Source organism: Lissotriton vulgaris, chromosome 1_1 (assembly GCF_964263255.1).
Source record: "Lissotriton vulgaris chromosome 1_1, aLisVul1.2, whole genome shotgun sequence".
Classification (NCBI taxonomy): Eukaryota; Metazoa; Chordata; class Amphibia; order Caudata; family Salamandridae; genus Lissotriton; species Lissotriton vulgaris.
Window position 1 is genome coordinate 1,587,215,174 of NC_141685.1, and position 20,415 is coordinate 1,587,235,588.

At 44.1% G+C, this 20,415-nt stretch overlaps 1 protein-coding gene across 2 annotated transcripts in view; it reads right to left on the minus strand.

The window, feature by feature from the left end:
- The window catches only part of CDK17 (cyclin dependent kinase 17), a 574,256-nt gene that overhangs the window by 67,094 nt on the left and 486,747 nt on the right, over nucleotides 1-20,415 (minus strand). For both annotated transcript variants that reach the window (XM_086918156.1, XM_086918151.1), the window contains exon 11: nucleotides 1,383-1,506. In XM_086918156.1, coding sequence (XP_086774282.1) covers nucleotides 1,383-1,506 — 124 coding nt within the window. The remainder of the gene's footprint in view (nucleotides 1-1,382; nucleotides 1,507-20,415) is intronic.

A 20,415-nucleotide genomic window follows, 5' to 3' on the forward strand; every position in this document is an offset into this window, starting at 1 on the left:
GGGAGTTGTGTGTTCAAGTCTGGGGGGATGACGTCATCAGGGAAGTGGCTCAAATGGTGGCCGGGAGAGAACGAATGGAGAAAGGAGAGGAGGCAAGCGTGGAGACAATGAACAGTGTAGAGAAGCCAATGGAACCAGCCAAAGAAGCACCCAGGGAGCGGGACAAGCAGACTAGATTAGGGCTACACACTCTATGCAGAAGTCACAAAAAAAGTTCTGAACTGGCTACAGACCATCCAAAACACTTTGGTAAGACTCTTTCTCAACCTACCTCATCACACCCAGAGCACCTCCCAACTAAGAGAACTGCACCGGCTCCCAATCCACAAACGCACATAGTTCAAACTGCTCACACAGACATTCAAAGCATTGAACAACACCAGCTCAGAGTACCTCAACAGCTGCATACACTTCTACACATCCCCCCAGGCAACTCCACTCAGCTGGACACTCCCTGTGAGGCTTACCCCATATACGTAAAACCACAGTCAGAGGCCGCACCTTTCCATACCCTCCCCCTAAAGCATGGAACGACTCCCCCCACCATATGAGAGCCTCATTATCACTTCTCAAGTTCTGCAAAAAGCTGAAGATCTAACTCTTTGTCGAATCCTACTATAGGAGCCAGGATACCCTCATGGGTGATTAGTGTGCTATAGAAATACTCATAACTTAACATGGTAAACTCAGGAAACTGAAAATGTCTGAAGGCCGCGGGGAATTCTGTAGACTTGATTACATCCATAAAGGGATTGCATGCCAGGTGTCTCAGGCAACCACACTTAAAGAAATTATAGTGAGTCTGCTGTGAGGATGCCAAACGTGATTCAACTGGATCTCATGTGGTCGAATATCTTAGTACACAATGTGAGAGGAGGAGGGAGCTATTTTGGGGCCTGTTTAAATTTAGTTTTTGGGGAGGGTGACAGGCCAAGATATAAATTCTCCGTTCATAGTGTTGTTCATTTGTCATCATAAAGACACTGTGGCAGGTAAGTCTTGCTGTCTTACAGTGTGCAACATCCGCACGTAACTAAAAGTTACTTAGTGGCACAGAGTAGACTTACACTGACTGTAACCTGATAAGGCGTGTGCAGGTGAAGAGTAAGTGACTGCTTTATTCACTTTATACTCGATTTAATATTTAAAGCAAGGTAATAACTTATGGTGTTAAAGTCTGTAGAATTATTTTGATTACAATATTACCAACTTTCGTTTTATTGTTTTAACACACGCGTATACATATCTAAGACTCGAAATGAAAAATATGCACACAAGCTATATCCTACAATGGTGCGTTACTTGTACCCCTACCGATGATGTCTGGAATTTAGTTTCTTTAACAATTTTCAAACACATGTAAACAACGCATAACCACGTACCAAAATCTGCTAATTTTAATTCTCCTTTCTCATTGATGAGCAGGTTTTGTGGCTTAAGGTCTCGATGAAGCACTTTCCTTTTATGACAATAGGCCAAGCCTCGTAAAATCTGATACAAGAAGATCTGTGAAAGGAAATAGAGTAAACAGACTAAATATTCAACTATAAACTAAAACGAAGCAAAACATATAAGGTGCATAAATTATATTACACCAAAGGCATCAACAAATTTAAGATGCCAACCCAAAAAATAACCCACATTCACACATTTACTACTACAGCACAAATGTAAAATACCTCTATATTTATATGGTACAGTAAAACTTCCAGACTGTATGGTATAATGAATTTGCAAGGGGAACAGCTCTTGAGGCCTCTTTAATGTGTTTTACATCAGTGAACAAATGTAAACCCTTGTATCCCTAGTGTTGGCCAAACAATTTGTAAAACTGATACATATGAAAGAAAGTCATGGCATTAACCATATATGCAAATAGATTACAATTGCTGAGGCAGGAGTAGTATGACTCCCCTTAAGGCTTCACAACTATTAGAGCCGTGCCTCCCTTACGACAGCCTGCACATCTGTCTTTATACTAATATGAAAACAAAGGTTAAAGTGACGCTATAGTTAGGTGAATAAGTCAGTGACAACATTAATGTTTTGAACTAAAAAACGCACAGAAATTCACTAATTATAGTTAGCAGAGCTAACTAACCTCAACTTGTGTCCCCGCCATGCACTGCTTATCACCTCACATATTACGTCCCTCATGACATGTTCTATGACATCACTCATGGCATCATCCACTGAGTGCGTTTGTTTGTTTTATAGTTCACATAGTGGTGGGTAACCTCCATATTACTTTTCAACCTCACTTTGTACAGCCTGTGTCCAGCTAATGGGTGTAAGTGTTTACAAAATGCATGTGCTCCTAATGCATCATAGGTGTATAGAGGTATGGAACAAGTTATAAATCTTTGAATTGAAGAGTAACCCTGTGTCCAGGTGACAGCTGCCAACTTGTGAATGACTGACTGAAGTATTTATTAAGCGCACTTATGCCGTGGCGTCTTGGTGCTGCGAGGAAGGTAAGGCTACTACTGGGTGACTAGGCAGGTCTTTAATGCCTTTCTGAAACAGCTCTTATTCGTTTCTAGGCGAAGCTTGATGGGCGTGGTGTTCCATAGCTTAGCTGCCTGGTATGAGAAAGACTTGCCTCCCCAGCATGCTTTCTTTATTCTCGTGGTGGTGATCAGGCCAAGGCCGCCAGATCTTAGTGTTCGGCTTGGGACATAGCGCGGAAAGAGAGCTTTCATGTCCTCGGCTCCTCCTTCAACTAAGGTTTTGTGAACTAGACAGTGGGCCATGAACTGAACTCTTTGACGGACTGGAAGCCAATGGAGTTGGCTGTGGCTTTAGATGTTGGGTGGCGTTTGGGAGGGTCCAGCAGTACTCTTGCCGCAGCATTTTGCAGTGACTGTAGTTTGGAGAGCTGCCTTTCACCGATTCCCAGGTACATAGCATTACAGTAGTCGATGCGGGAGAGAACTAGAGCACCGACCACCGTTTTCCTTAATGTGGGTGGGATCAGGGGCAGTATTTTATTTTAGAGTTTTGGTGGTAAAGAAGCATGCTGATGTCACTTGATTGACTTGTGAGGTGAGAGTAAGATCTTTATCTATCCAGGTACCTGCCTCTAGAGGCCACCAGAGTTGGCTCCAGATGAGGTCTTATGTCCAAACTCAATCATCTCTGTTTTTTCGGTGTTTAGTTTTAAGAAGTTTTTGTTCATCCAACTCTTTATGCTTAGGAGGCAGTTTCTGAACTGTTCCCCAGTGATTTCTATTGTTTGCGTGAGTGATACCATCAGTTGTGTGTCGTCAGAGTAAGACACCAATTGCAGGCCAAGTGCTTTTATTAGTGAGGCTAATGGGGTCACGTAAAGGTTAAAAAGGGTAGGGGAGAGTGCCGAGCCCTGTGGGACCCCACACGTAAGAGAGAATTCTTCTGACTGCAGGCCATCCCAATAGATTTGTTGGATTCTAGTATCCAGGAATGATTTGAGTAGGGTCAGGGCAGTGTCTCTGACTCCTACTGATTCTAGCCTATCAATCAGGACCCCATGGTTGACGGTATCAAACGCTGCCGTAAGATCCAGCACTATTAGCACAGCTCTGCCTCCCTTGTCCATGGTCCTACGGGCTTCCTCTGTGGCTATTATTAGAGCTGTCTCGGTGGAGTGACAGGACCTAAAGCCATGTTGGGTATTGTCGAGGATATTGTTGAGACTGACAAACTCCATTAGTTCCTGGTTTAAGGCTTTTTCTAATATTTTGGTTGGTAGAGGGAGACAGGATATAGGACGATAGCTTTTTGTCTCCAGTGATTCAAGGGAGTCCTTCTTCAGGATAGGTCTCATGCTGGCCTTTTTCCACCTTTGAGGGAAGACACCGGATTTAATAATCTCGTTGAGGAGCAGGGTTAGGGTCTTGCTAATTGTTTCAGGGGCCAAATGAAATATGTAGGGGGGCAGGGATCTAGAGGTGATCCCGATTTGGCTTGTGTTAACATCTTAGAGATCTGGTCTGCTTCAAGGTATGAAAATAGGGATAAACAGTTTTGGGGGGCTTCTGTTGGTTCCCTGTTGACGTTTCTCCCTGAGTCAGATACCTCATGAAGTTCATTGTAGACAGCATGGACTTTTCGTTGTAAAAACTAGGCCATCTTGAATACAAAGTGTTGATCTGGGGCAAATATTATGTCCCTCGGACATTTAAGTAAACTTGACACCGTTTTAAATAGTTCATTGGAGGAGTTTGCGGCCTCATGAATTTTATGAGTAAAGTAGGTCGATTTGGCTTGTTGTATCATTATTTTATACTCATTTAGGGCTTTCGTGTACTCCTTTCTATGGAGTAGACCGTAATCAGATCTCCAGATCCGTTCTTTGTGCCGGTAATTAATTTTTAGTCGCTTGACCTCTGGAGTGTACCAAAGTAAGGTGGCCGATTGTCTCATAGGTTTCTTACTCTCTTCAGGGGCTAGTTCATTTACTGCCTTATTTATCCATAAGTCGAGTTTGTTTGCCCCGTCATTACTATCATTGAATGAGGGGGGATTGCTCAACAGGGTTTTGGTTAGTTCTTCCCCCTGAATGCGTTTCCAAGGCCTGGTTGTGGCTAGTATGGGGCGTTCTCAACGGCCGCAGGTTTGTGTTGTGTATTTAATTATAAAATGAATGACCACATGGTCTGACCATGGAACTGGTAGGACCTAAGTCACTTTAATATTGTCATTATTCGTAAAAATGCCGTCCAGGGTATGGCCGGCTTGATGGGTGGATTTGGCGATTATCTGTTTCATCCCAAAACTATGGAAGTTGTCAGCCAGAGAAGAGGTGTCTGAGTCCCTGCTGTATTCCAAATGGAAGTTAAAGTCACCTAGGACTGTGTATGTGGGGGTGTCTAGGCACGATTCCAGGAAAGTTTGAATTGCTCTGGTGAAAGGACCTTTCGTTCCAGGTGGCCTGTATATTAATAAGCCTGTGATGAGGGCTTGGTTATTGCTTTTGATGTTAGAAGGACATTGCCTCTGCCTCCAGTGCTGATTCTGATGAACAGTACATTAGTGCAATCCCCCCTACCACTGCTCCTATCCTATCTACCTGTGCCACTGAGTATCCTGTGGGAACAGCCGTGTTCCAATCTGGCCCAGAGGTGGTAGAGGTCCAAGTTTCTGTGAGGAATACTAGGTCTAAGTTGTTATCCGATATTAGGGATTCTAATTTGTATTTGTACATGGGCATGGATCTTGTGTTTAACAAGACACATTTCATTACGTTGCCACTCTTGTTTGTCTCCCCTGCCTGGGTGGTTCTCATGATCAGGGTTGTTTGTAGTTCTCTGGCCATCGGGATGGAGGCCGTTTTGGTGGCTGTTTGCTTAATGTGCCGGTAGAAAGGAAATACTCAGATCACAAGATGTACATACGTTAGAGTTAGTGGTGTTATGGTCTAGTAGTGTGGTAGGAGTAAGGCATTCCCGCGTGTTTAGGGCCTGAAGTTTAACACGGGCTAACCAGATTTTGTGAGATCGGGCAAGGGTTCTGGCGCTGGGCGAGTCATAGGCGCGAACGGGCGCAGACGGGCTTGCCTTTGGCGCGTGTGTAGTATGTTCCTTGCAGGCTTTTTGCTTTGGTAGAAAAAGTTTCCAGCAGGACAAAGATTCTATGTACTACATACTAAGTACTGTAAGTAGCCTTCAGTTATTAGACAGAATCAGTACAGCATGACAATTTCTACATAATATAGAAAACTGTGTGCACCCGGTACTAACCTATGTACATGTGCTTGAATTGCTTCGAAAGATAGCTATATGAAAGGTTTTCATCACAGTATAAAGGCAGTATGATTTTAGCACCTGCAGACCTTGGTCATTTTAAGTGAATAGTCTCTATTTGGACAAGGTTTGCATTGAGTGTACACTGTTTTTAGTAGCTCATTATTTTCATAACACTTTTTATTAGATTTTGTTTTTACATTACATGATGGCCAACATGGAGTCTATCAAGCAAAGGCTGCCTTGCATCTCGCCCCATAGGCAAAGGAAACTCTCAGTAAAGATGGCCCCCAGTGGAGGGAGAGCATAGACACTCAACAGTGTGATCTGTTCCCCATAAAGGTCGCCTGTCCCTGCAACATAGCGACCATAAGTCTCCATCCACACCCTTTTGGTGGTAAAAGGGACCCCACGATGGATTAGAACGGCTGTGCCCCTGGAGCCCTGTGTGAATCCGGAATGAAAGACCTGGGTATAGCCAAGACGGGCCAGGCAGGTGTTTTTTGACCCCATAAGATGAGTCTCTTGTAGGAAGAGAACGTCTGCCCCTGAATGTTTGTCCTGCCGGATGACTGCCTCTCGTTTCATTTTATCCAGTTCCCCCTCACGTTCCATGTTACTATGCGGAATTGACTGCGACTGTTAAATAACCAGAACAACATAAATGAACAAACCCCCCATACTTCACAGTACAGGAAGCATCTGTCGCGGTATGTGCCCCTACCGAACCCCAACTGAGAGAAAGGGATGGGACACCACCAAAGAATCCCATGGACCCAACACCCAAAAAACATGACCTCTAGAAAGGATTCCTAGGAACGTCTCTCTGGGGTGGGAGTTTTGAAGCAGATATGCCACTTGGCTCAGCCCATGGCTAGTAATCATGTCAAGCTCCCTCCACATGTTTATCCCACCCAATGTACACTGCATGCACATGCAATATTTATATACAAAGAAGGAGTTTGTAATCCCAGTACGAGATTGGAAATGGGGAAAAGAGAGTTAAAAAGGGATACAGTAAACATTTTATCAGTCTCACAGGGGACGACAGTCCCTCTGTAGCTTCAATGATCGTCATCTGTGCGCAAACTCCTCCAAGATGATTGAGATCTGTTGCAGCGCTTGGAAGTGGACTTCTTGGTATGGTTGCACTAGTCACTTTGTGATGAATTGGAGTCCAGTCCGGGTAGGGTATCTGGTTTGATCACCACTGATTCATCTATCCACTGGAAGGCAGCCTCTTGTGTATCAAAAAAAGTCTAAGAATTTTACACTAACTCCACCGTGCTGGGTATAACAACATATACTGTATCTTAAGATTTCTTAGGTTTAGTTTGGCCGCAGCAGTGTCTCTGCTGCTGTACCATTCTTGTAAAGTTGGGGAAGATCATGATGTGGGCTGAGTCAAACAATTTTTTCTTGACTCCTGGTGTATCGCTGAATTGCATCCCAATCTAAATATTTTAGGAGTTTCGCTATGATTGGTCGGGGTCACGCACCAGGTGAGGGCTTCTTCACCGGGGCCAGGTGAGCTTGTTCCACCACAAAACATGATGACAGAGTCTCTGGTAGAACCACGGATTACAGCCACTGCATCAAGAACTGTTCCCCCGAGGAGACTTCGCATCTCTCCAGGAAGCACACAAATCATACGTTATTGTATCGCATGTGACCCTCTGCGGCTTCCACACTTATGGCCAGCTCCTTGGTCATTGCAGTTAGAGTTGTGACCTTCTACTGTAGGGTTGCTAATGAATCCTTGGCCTCTGAGACTCTTGTCTCTGCTTCAGTAATGCAGATGACCGCTTTTCTCAGGTCTTGGCTCAATAAATTCACATCCCTTGGCCTCAGCCTCGGTCTCCAGACCTTCCCACGATTGGGTAATGGCAGCAAGTAGCGCGGCGTTGTCGGGATAGCCAGAGAGAGATTTTGCTCGGTCCAGTTGGTCTCAGCCACGCCAGTGCAGGTAAGAGCGGTGGAGCGGTTTGGGAGGTCTGGGGGATTCGAAATCCCCACTTACCCAGTCCCACCACTCTTACCTGCAAGGGCCGCAGCTGCTACACCCGCGTAAACTGGTTTATCGCGCTCTGCTTTGCCGAGGTCAGTGGTGGTTTGTCTTCAGACATCTTGATGGCCTGTGTGTTATTCTGGTCTAGTGGTAGATGTCTGATCTCTTTCCACGCTCAGGACTGACTAACCGTAAATGCAGCAGGTCTTTAGGTTAAAGGTTTACTCGGGCCAGCTCAGTCACAAACTGCACCATAACCTGACCTTGCCCATTATGCAGCTACGGGCTACCCGCGATGCTGTAACACCTAATGCAGCGCAGCACCGTCTCAACAGTATGGGTGAGTATTTTGACCCGCTATCCCACGGAGATGGCCGAGGGTGGAGGACGAAGATCTCAGCAACCCACGTGTCGTGGCCATCTTCCGCAGGCGACCACCGGCTTCCCACAGCATCATTCATGCCTAAGCCGTCTCAGCTTGCTGTTTTATCTCATAGAGGAGAGAGAGCAGGGACTGTATTGAGGCTGCTGAGACCCACGCCGCCCTTAACATTATTCCGGAATTGTTGGGGAATTCCTCATCCAGGGCTCACCAATTATACCCAAAAAAGTGGGGCCATGGGAGAATGCCAGCTGGCCACATCAACCAGCGCAGCCGAGCAGGCTGGAGCACTGCGGCCGCAATCTCACTCTGCTGCTACCTTCTCCTCCAACAGGGGCTGCAGCTCGCTTGCGCCTGTTAATTTAGGCCCGGCTAGCGCATCTGTTCACAGCCGGCCCAGGTCAAAAGTTCTACATTTGCCACATCCCCTCACCGGGTGTTCGCTCCGTCTCACAGGACACGAGGAGTCAAGACCAGCCCAATCAGGCGACCCTCACAGTGGCCTTTATGGCATCTCTCGGGCTGCAACCCAGCTCCAGGCCCCACTCACTGCGCCTCCCATTCTGTAGTGCAGAGGAATGTGCTTGACGGCAGCCGCAGGTCAGGCCGGACCCAAACGCTGCTGTGGTATCGTTTGACAAGTGGGCCCGGGGAGCCGAAACAGGCCGCTTCACCCCATGCCGTGCCCCCGTAGAGCTGCATCCCCCCTCCAACTTTCAAGGGACTTTCGTCACCAGGTTAGAGGAGTCGCAATAGGGAGGACTGTCGTCCCGATGAGCCAGGCAGGTAGGATTACTGTTAGATATTGATAAGTCTGCCGGGAGCTCACCCAGTGCACATCTGCCATCTTGCGCACCTGGCCACGACCCCCCTGCCCCCCCACCCCTTAGTAGATACTTTTTAATACTCTGTGGTGTATTTCTCATGAGAGTTTCACTGTCTGCAAACAGTGTGGTAGAATTAAACTCTCCATACAGAAAACACTGTTTACAGTATCCACTATTTTACTCATAATAACTTAATTTCACAATGACGGTTTGGTGACTATTAGGGGTTTGATACAGGCTGTCCGTAGTAGGTCTTTAGTTATGTAACAGAAGTTGAGTAACTGGAGGAACTTGGTTTTGTCTGATTGAACACCATGTGCAGTAGCAGTTCTGTGGATGATAATCAACATGAACTCGGTTACCAACGAAGTGTATGGTTTAGGGTCTATGTTGTACATTACACAAGCTTGGTTCATCTAAGGAAGCTGTTTCTTTGATGGCATTAATGATGCTTCATACTATTATGATGTATTTTGTACTTATTTTCAGACCTCTTAAGCCATACTCGATTACAAAGCAATATGTGCAAAAGAAGCTTGGTCATGGGTGATAACAGTTGAGATGTCATGAGTGATGTCATATGTGAAGTCATAAGCATTAACTCCCCACCCTGAGCCCTAATAGTCCCCGAGGTTCGCATCTCCCGCCTTCCCTGGCCCTTATAGGCCTGAGGACCTCATCCATAGGTAAAATATAATTTAAAAAAGGGGAGGGGGCCACATGGCTTCCCACCCAAAGTCTACTTTGGCCACAGCGACCCCCACCCAGGGAACCTACCAAGCACATGTTGGGGGCTGCAAGGGGAGCAGGCATTAATCCCATTCGGAGGAAGCTGTTGTTGTTTGCATGCTCCCTCCAGGCGGGAGCAATATGTGCTCTGTTTCCCTACCCGCACTTACAGAACACAAGTTTGTTCCCAGTCAGTAGGAGCATTTTTAGGTCGAGCATTCGAGACCTCTTGCATATATGTTAATATATACTTATATGTGTACGTACTTTGTGGGCTCTGGAGATCAGCCCTAGGACTTGTCTGCTTCCGCTTAGGGACTTTTTTTCTTCTTCAACTGCCTCTATTTAACTGCCTTGATAGAAAATGACCAGTAGAGGTCAGTAAAATACCAGAAATGCTTTCTGCTTGTTCAACTGCCTCTTTTTAACTGTCTTGATAGAAAACGACCAGTAGAGCTCAGTAAAATACCAGAATTACTTTTTACTGAGGGACTTTCTTTTTTTTTAATTTTTTGACAACTTCCTCTATTTAACTTTCTTGATAGAAAATGACCAGCAGAGGTTAGCAAAATACCAGAATCACTTTAGCATTCTCTAGATTCCAGTCCATAAAAATTGTCTTCCACGAACATCACTAGACCATAATATTTATTTTGAATCTTGTATTTTTATTGATATCACCACTGAAGGCCCTGATTTTATATTAAAAACAGAGCTTCGGACTATATCATTTGCTGCTGAAAGGTGATCTTTCTCTCCATGTGTTCCCATATCTGGCGTGTCACGCAGTTTGGTGCTTTCTTGCCTCCATGTTAAAAAACAGTAGATGTTTCAGCACCCAGGCTAATGTGCTGCATAGCTAAATACATATAAGCTCCCAAAGGCGAGACCGATTGCACGACAAATGCTTGTTAAATTTCCTGCCGGCTGGGGGCAGGCCTAGTGTTTGCTCCTGTTTGGTGGGAGATTTAAAAATGCTCCAGCCAGATGGGAGTAAACACATGTTTCGCTAACCGCGCTTATTTTTAAATACGGCCTCGGTGGATGTGGCCCCCGAGGCCTCCTAAAGGCTAGGGATGGAGTGTGCGCAGCTCCTCTCCTCTTTCACTTTGACTCTGACCCCAGGGGATTGGATAGGGATGGTTAGGTTGGATTGGATAGTTATAGTTAGGTCAGCGTTTCTGTAGAAATGCCTTTTTTGCTTTGCTTATAACTTTGGTACCGTTTGACAAATCTCCATGAAACCTTCTAAAGAAGCGCTTTTTCCTACCTAGTTTGGCACTGAACAGTTTTGGGGTGATCCATCAAGTATGGGCTGAGAAAAAAGGGTCCCCATGCATTTTCCATAGGCTAGTTAGAAGGGTTTTCCCAAAAACTGCTGAACGGAATCACACCAAATTTGGCATAAACCTGGATCTTGGTTTGCAGATTGTGTTTTGGTATAAATCTGTTCACTAATTTTTGATAAATTAAGGTTTCAAAATATTTGTTTAGATGGTTGGTTGGGTCTGAAGGACTCCCATGAGAGCTTTGCGGAAACACCAGTACACAAATAGAGCATTGTGATTGGCCCAGGAAGCTTTTCTTTTTTTACCTTAGGTCATCTCGGTCCTACGTTAGTCAGACTCCAGCGGGAGCGAGCACTCTGACTGACTGCCCGCAACTGGAGAAAAAAAAACGCTGCTAGCAGCCATTACAGGCCACAGGACTTAGTGCAGCCCCACCATCCCTGAGCCGATGGTGGCCCCAGGGTAGATTTTGTTAAAAGGGGGAAGGGACAGCGTGGTCCCCTCCCCAAACCTGTGATGGCCCTTGGGACCCCATCCTCTGGGGCCGATTTTTTAAGGGAGGGGCCCATGCAGTCCCCCTCACTGAACCTTTAATGGCCACGAGGACCCCATCACCAGGGGCCGGCTCACTTATTGTGTCATGGTGAGTCCAACCCCACGACAAAGTAGTTTTGTTGCCGGAATAGTGTGGGCAGGAAAACATGTGTTTGCTCCTGCCTGGTGGGAGCATTTTTAAATCCTCTGTCAAACGGGAGCAAACACTAAGCCTGCTCCCAGCCAGTGGGAGATTTAAAAATGCTCCTGCCAGCTGGGAGCAGAATGGTGATTTGTTTTGTTTCTCTGCCCGCACTGAAGCAGAAAGGGAAATAGAACAGGTATTGCCCCCGTTGAGAAGGAGCATGCAAAAAGCAGCTGCACCCTCCGTGAGGGAGTAGTGCTGGCTCTCGCACCATATGTGGTGAAGCTGGGGCTGCGGGTTCCCTGGGGCTCTCCCCGCAGCCCACATGTTGTATGTGGTGGCCCAAGGTGGGCACTGGGGCACCAAACTGCATTGCAGGAAGGCTCTGAGGGATGGGGTCCTCAGGGCAATAATAGGCTCAGGGAGGAGTGAGGTTCCGTGACAATCGTAAGTGGTGTTTTCGACTCGCACGAATATGGTCGAGTCTGGTATCTATGAACCGCAAATGACGAGTTTAGTGGGTGTACGCGTTTTCGCTGTACTAGCCTGAACCGTTCGTTTGTTCCGTGGGTTTCTTCATCTGAACTCACGGGTTCCATCTTAAATACGGCATCCATTTTGTTTCTTGCCCTCAAGTAGCCAGCGAACGGACGCTGTCCGCTTCGCGACCCTGGGATTCCCAAACTCTTGTGGAAGACACATGTTCCTTTGAGGATGTCTTTATGACGAGGGGGATGATACTGTAAGGCAGATGGCCCCGCTCGAGGCTCATCTTGCCGTGCCGGTCTATTGTCTTAGTTGTGCATTTCATTAGGCACGTCCTTTTGATCCCTGTAATCGTGTTTCCTGATACCACCCCCCTTTTTTCACTTTCTTCGATCTGTTCGCTATCCTCGTCTTCCTCTGCACCTGTTTCTGACTCTTCCTTGATTCGTTTACAGCCGAACGGAATGCACTAATGGTGGGAAGATGTACTTTTACAGTTGGGAACTGCCAAATGCTACTGTAATCATGTTCCGGGCCCTGTATACATAAAAGCGACCCCCTATGATATTTACTGTGGGAACCGGGTTGTCAACCTTTGTCTGTTATGTTATCCTATGATAGGGAACTGTATAAGAGGAGCGATCCACAGATACAATTTGAAGCAGTCTCCGTGAACTTACATGCTATGTACTTCTCGTGACTTCTGTGTTCCCTGCAATAAATAAACCTTGAATCTTTGACGCCGAAGGAAGTGTCCCGTGTCTCTGTCATTTGTACGCCGGAACAGGTAACCCACGAAGGTTTCAGGTGTTATCCCTGGCACCGCTGGGTCTTAGAATAACCCAGTCCTTCAGGAGGGCTGTGCGGCCCCTCTCCCCTCTTAAATGAGGCACAGCCCAGGGATTACGTCCCCAGTGCGTATGAAGGCTCAAGGAGGGGGTTGGCTACCTGCTGGGGGTCGGTCTAACACCCATATGCAAATTCACATGGCTAGGGGCAAAGCAGGTGTCCAGCGCTGTACCTCTAATTTGTTGATACAATTCATTATTAAACTAGAAGTTGTTCTCTAAATCCCTTCGAATCAGGCATAATAGCATTTTTGTATACTTTCTTAAGTTTATTGGTCTTGAACTCAGAAAGTGTTCTACTGCCCTTAGTCCATCTTCATGTTGTATGATTGTATACAAGGTTACAATATCAATGGTCATTAATGTTTAGTCATTGTCTCATGGGATATAAAAATATTTTTTTCAAAAAGTCTCCTGTTTCCTGTAATAAGAAGGGAGGTTTCTTATGAATTCTCTTAAGTAGTAATCCAGATATTTTGAAGTATTTTCAAAAGTACTTCCTAATGCTGATATTAGAAGGCATTATTGTTGATTACATTTATTTTTGTGGATTCTAGGAATAAGACATATGTATTCCTCTTGGTTCAAAAGCCCCTGGTTACACCATTCTAAGAGTTCCTCATTATATGAAGTTTTTATCGCAGAAAGCGTAATAATTGAAATTTTAAGATAACATGATTCATTGTTCAACATCTTACATGCTTCTTGAATATACATCTCCATAGGCCATGCCTTTGTAGGACTTTCTAATCACATAGTCTGTTTTATTGGATAATTGTGTCATCAGATTGTGATAGTCCCTTTGATGGGTATTAACTTTCTTTTGTTGTTTGCCCTCCCTAATGAATTTTAGAAGAGCTGGATCCATGAAGGTTGTCCTAGTAAAATGCAGCACTAAAAATGTAGCTAAAGGGAATTGGCTAGGAGAAAGTTAAGGCTTGAAGAAATGCAAAAAATGTAAAGCCTGCCAGTATGGAATAAACACAAGTAAATATAGGCCATCATTTCAGAATACTCCAAATAAAATAAAAGGAAAATGTCATTGTAAAAGCGAGTATGTTGTGTACAGTTTGAAGTGCCCCTGCAATATAATGTATGCAGGGAGCACAATTCTATAAGTGCATAAAAGAGTCTTGCCGCATGTATTGACAAAAAGAAATAAGGATAGGAACTGCCCAATAGCCCGCAATCTTGAAGAGAGACACAATAGTGATGTGAAATCATTGATATACTTGGTAATTGATAGTGTACAGAGGTGCAACAGAGGAGGTGATCGGGAGCAAAGTCTGAGAAGACTTGAGTAGTGATACAATATTGAATGTAATACTAAGTCCCATATGGGATTAAACATGGAGGAAGATCTATTCACACACCTATAGGCGGTCTCCTAATTTCTTTCAATTTAGAGGAGCAGTGTCTATCTACCAATTGAGCAATAAAGTGATTTTATCTGTAATTAGTTAGGTAGACCTTTTTGTTAATTGAAATAAGATGCAATTAGTATGTGAAAATCAGGGAGTAGGCATGCCATATCAAAAACTAAACAATGTAGATATTTACTGTGATGATGCTTTAATATCTAGCAACAATGTTGGCACTTTGATTTTACACTTAGTCACTTTATGTACTGACCCCTTGCAGATATGTAAATATAAATGGTTGGATACAATGTTACAGCATGTTGAGAAAGATAGTAATGTTGTAGAGGACGAATTGAGGTAGGAAGGTATGTACACAAGGGAATGTTACATTAGCATGCATGCAGTATGTACCATGGTACTTTGTTTCATTATTTAATATATAAAGAATATAGAGCATCTGAGGTGGCACCTCTGTGTAAAGAAATTTAGTTACAGTGTGCCATGAGGCATCCAGAAAACATAGAAATTGGTTTGCTAACAGAGCACACTAGGGCGCGAGAGGCCATTTGAGTAAATGTGTATGTGAACAGACTGGAAATAGTATTATTATATAGTGTTGCCCAGTTTTATGAATTTAGTGTACATAATTAGGTAGCGTATGTATTAGTATTAGTACTAGGACTTTATAAGTATTTTGTATTTGTGCACGAGTGTCTTTTAAATCACACTTCCAAAATGGCGCTCCTGGTTTTGATCAAGGCTGGAGGGCAGCCAAAAGGCAATAATGAAGAGATTTCAGACTCCGTGTCGGCATCCTTTGCGGAACGAATGGAGTGGGAAGGACTTGGTGAAATTGCTGTAGAGATTGCCGACTCCACTCACATGTCAACATGCCCTTCGATTTTGAGCATGATGGTGTCCAGCAGCCCAATGGAACGTATGTTGCCAGTAGGTAGTTATAGATAGGACCATGTTTCCATAGGGAAAGCATTTAACTTGCCTATATCTATGGCGCTGTTTGACAAATCTTCACAAACTTTTCCCACAAAAGTGTGCTGCTGATCTTAGTTGTGCTTGGAAAGTTTTAGGGGTGATCTGTTAAGTGGGGTGTGAGAAAAAGGGGATAAAAAAGTGTGTTTCCAGTGCTAATTCTCATGGGAGTTTTGAACACAACCACATCTCAAACTGCTGAACGCAATTACACCAAATTTGGTAGAAAGCTAGCTTTTGGTACGCAGATTGTGCTTTTTGTTCTTCATTGTAAATCAGTTTAGTAGTTTTCAAAAAATGTAAAGAAACCCACATTTGTATATCTATGATCGCGGCTAATTCATGAATACTTACGAGCTTGTGCAAGGAAATGCTGAGTTCTTACTGGCTGCCAACACTTCAACCAGGAAAGGTTGGCAGAGATTTTGGGATTCAGCTTCAGCCGAGTCGCACAAAAAAAGTGAAAAAAAAGATAAGGTGGCAGGGTAGGAACACCCTAACCCCCAAACCTTGGTCTTGTGGCATGGCAAAAAAGCCTTTTTTGTGGCATAGCAAAAAAGCCTTTTTTTAAAAACAAATTGCTGGGAATTCCTAAAATATGCAGCAAAAAAAAAGTGTGGGTTCCCGCACTTGTTTTGTAAAGGGCCTCTCGGTGGGCCAGGTCCTGGCGCAGTTCATAAAAAAAGGAGGGGGAGCTGGAAAAATAAAATGGTAATTAAAGGATTTTATTACCATTTTTTTTGGCTTTCTGTCAAATGGAGAGGGCAGGGCGGGGCCATTGTATCATTGCTGCTGACTGGCAGCAATGATTCCCCTACAGCATGAATTGCACATGTCAGTTTGGCCAGACACCTTGCTACGTCCAAACCAACATGTCCAATTCAACCTCTCCAACTCAACTATCTTAGACAGCTGCGTTGGAAAGCAGGCAAAGGCCTTTAGTGCTCTTCAGAGCGTTAAGGCAGCCTGCACTAGGGAATCCAGATGCTTCACTCATGCAGCGTGAGAGCAGTGTCTGGAATGGATAAGGACCTGTGGAAGCTGTGGGACTTTGTGCTTAGAGGAGTCTTGAGCAGGGGACTGGAGAACACCAAGGGCATGCTGCAGGCTAAGGTAAGTGATAATTTTTGAAATGTTTAAATGTTTATTTGTATATTTTTTAATTGAATTTATATCAACCCGCCATTTGTTTGGGTCACCAGCCACCACTATGAGCAGAAAGAGGTCAAATAAAGGTGAGAATTTAGCAGAAAGTGGTAAAATAAACATCAGCAACGAGCAGAAAGAGGCAAAACAGAGGCCATACAGCAGCAGCAAGAGGAAAAATAAAGGTAAGAAACTAGCAGAAAGAGGCAGAATAAATGTCAGAAGGGATCAGAAAGAGGCGAAATAAAGGTCAGAAAAAAACAGAAAGAGGCAAAATATAAGTGAGAAATGAGCAGAAAAGCAAAATGAAGGTGAGGAACGAGCAGAAAGAGGCAAAATAATGGTTGGAAATAAGCAGCAAGAGGCAGAAGAAAGTTCTGAAGGGAGCAGAAAGAGGCAGAATAAAGTTTAGAAACTAGCAGAAAGAGGCTAACTAGAGGTCAGAAACCGGCAGCAAGAAGCAATATTAAGATAAGACACAAGCAGAAAGAGGTAAAATACAGCTCAGAAATCAACAGTAAAAAAGCAGGCTCCTGCACTTGTTTTGCAAAGGGCCACTGGATGAGCCAAGGCCAGGGGCAGTTTCTAAAAAAAAGTAGGGGGGCACATGGGGGCCCCCCTCCTGAGACTTTTTGAGCTCTGACCACCACCTCCCCTGGCCTTTTTAGTAATATAGGAGAGGCCACACGGACCACCCCTTCCATGGGCTCAAATAAGGACCACTACCATCTCCGCTTTACTTAAAAAAAAATGTGCAGGGCGTGTGGACCACCCTGGGCCCCGGCGACCACCACTTTCCCGTGGTTTCTGTTAATGTGGTGTAGGGGCGCGCAGACCCACTCAGAGGCCCACGCACTCACCTACTGACCCACTCAGATAATAACTCACACAACCACTCACAGACCTACACTCTCACACCCACTCAGACTCGCCTATCCACTCACAGACCTTCAAAGACACTCATGCACCACTTTGACCAAGCTCAAGTTGAGATTGGATTGGCTTCCACCACATCAACAACAATGTGGCGGTAGCCATCTTAGGACTTGGGACTCAGTCCTGAGTTCTGAAAAAAGGTACAACATAACAAAAGATACAATGGGGAAGGGTAGGGTGGACTTTTTAACTCTAATAAGTTAACATATGAGTTATGAGTCCACCATGTGTCAAATCTCTGGCCCTAAGTTTTGGGAATACCATTGTAGCAAGCACAGACAGCGCATTCATTACCTGCAGGAAACTAAATTATAAACAAGATTCGGTCACTAAAAAGAAACGGGGATTAAATTACACAGATGAAGGCAAAGTGTGCCTTAGAAACAAGAAACTGTGCATTTCTGGTTCTTGAGAAATGTTGGCTCTTTTCTGTTGCGACATGTTCCGGTAGAACACCTACAAAAGGTGCCATGTTTTAAAAGTGATGCATGCATCAATGTTTAAAAAAAAACTAGAGTTGCATATTTTTTTTTGTCAGAAATAAACAAGTTCATTCTGGAAATAATCCAGCATTTATAATGATGCCGTTAAATTAAGAAACGCCTGCTCTGTTCCCCTCTAGGAATGCAACAGTAGCACTGTTGTGGCTATACCCCTGCGTTTGCATGCCTAACGATCAATAAAAAAAAAAACGATGACTTCGAAAGTTTTTCTTGGATATCCACTTTTCTACTTGATTGCCATTGCTGCCATCTTGTGGTTACTAATTATTGTACTAGAAAGCACTCGTCTATGTATATAGGTAAAAAGAAATCAAAACAACCGAAGCAAGGTATGTATTACTTCCTTCAGATGGAGTGTGCTTCAACCGAATGAAGTAATCAGTTGAATGAATAGAGCTTAATGGGAGGAGGCGTTGAACAATGATGTGATAAACGAAACTGGAGTGTGCTCATCTGTGTAAAGAACACCTGCCCTGCGTGCTCCCTCGGTGCGCTACCTTCAAACGTCATCCGCTGATGTGGAAATCGTAGATCATGGGCGGGCCCAGAAAAGAACTGCAGACACGGAGGGGATGGAGACTGAAATAGTCGAGCATTCAGGAATATCCCTTAAAATCTCCTAGACGAACTATTGGTACGTTCCACGTAGGCCTGGACCCTTTGAAAATGTGATCCTTATCCTCAAATAACGCTGTCCGAGTGATCCCCGAGCCAGCCCAAGCCTTCTAGTTCTTTTACAAGATGGCAAGTGCTTTCTGAAGTTCAACTGTTTGCCCACAACCAACAGTCGACCTTTCAGCAGAATGGTAACTAAACTTACTCAGTTCCGAATTATCAACGTTACAGTGAATTTATTTTGCCAAAAAGTAAAAAATTATGTTAACAGGTTTACTATGAATGGGCTCCCAAAAATGCCCAAATACGCTGTCTCCGAAAACATAGACCTCGATCTGCCTCTTTAGCATGGTTTAAGCGGCTAAAATCTCCCTGGACGGTTTCACTAGGTACAGTTAGGGATCCTGCGCCAGGCTTATTTTACTAGAACTAGGCTATAAAAGATCGGAAGGAGGGACAACGACAGATGCCTGTGAGGGTGTGCTCAGCAAGGACCATTAACACACACTTTGTGGAAGCTTTCACAGTTACAACAGTTTTGGAAGAAGGGATAAGTTATATTTCAAGGGTCTCAGAAATTAAGTTTTGACATATCACCACAATTAGGCTTCTAGGAGTTCCGAAAAGATCAAACAATACCCATATACACTGTAGTTCTGTAACATGGCACTAATGGCAGCAAACCTGGATACTGGCAAATTGGGAGGTAGTAAAGAGCCTCCAACAGTTGATCAGTCGGTAAAAAACATGGATTGGTGGTATATGCTGGCCGAGGACTTTGTCTACCAGGAGAGGGAATACCCAAAAAAGTTTATCCAGTTGTAGGGTCCCTGGCAAGAATCCAAAGAGGTGGAAGAGAAAGCCTACATCATACAATGAGAAAAAGCATAACAGAAAAAACTAAAGCCAGGTCACAGTCGTTCAGAATAATTTTGAAGAAAAGATAAATATTCAGATCTAGGGATGTGTAATGGAGGGCAAGAGACAGGGTTGAATATCTGATACCCCAATTTACTACGTATATACTATATTTGAAATACTGTGTTCTAGTGGTCACATATCTTGAGAATGTCATGAAAGTTGGATTGGTTTGGTATGTTATCAAAAACATTTTCAATACGCTTTTTCAAAAAAAGTCTTTTCTTACGGCAAGTACCTATAAATACATGTGCAACAACACCGAAAGAACTAATCAAAACGGAATAAAAACACTTAAAGTGTCCAGCAGTTAGGAAATCAACACAGCTGAATTGTGGGTAAAAGGTGGCAGCTTGTTCCAGTCAAACATTTGCTTTTAGCGTTAGAAACTTTTCTGCTTGTTTGAAAAATTTAATCGGGCAAGGCTGGAGCCTGCAGCTGAGATGGGCTCTACAGGGGAGAATACCTATTTTGAGCAATCAAAGTGTGGCCTTGAATTTCTCCCAGAAATGAATAAGGTGGGAAAAGGGGCTAAGATGAAATTGCCACGGTGGAGACTTTTTTGGGATACTACAGGCACACTGTCCCAGTCCTCCACAGACTACATTTTTTCAAGCGTTCCAACTCTATAAAACAAACTTTAACTTATTTTTCTATACTTCAGAACTATCCATACCTTCTGCAAATGTTCCTCAGACATCAAGTTCAAGTTTTAGGAGGGCTCCTCATGTATTTGTAAAAAGTATGTTCACCCTTGAAGCATGCTGCCCTTGAATAACAAATCTTTATTTTACCAAACTGAATTTTCCTTATTTTAAGTACCTCCGGAGGTAGAAAGGCTGAATAAATCTGCTTGGATTCAAACAAGTGCCCATGAGATCTGATAGAGACTTTTAGACGCATATACCTTACCTTAGATGTATCCCTAGGAGTTCGACTGGATCTGGGAATTTTTCATGAACAGTACTCCTACAC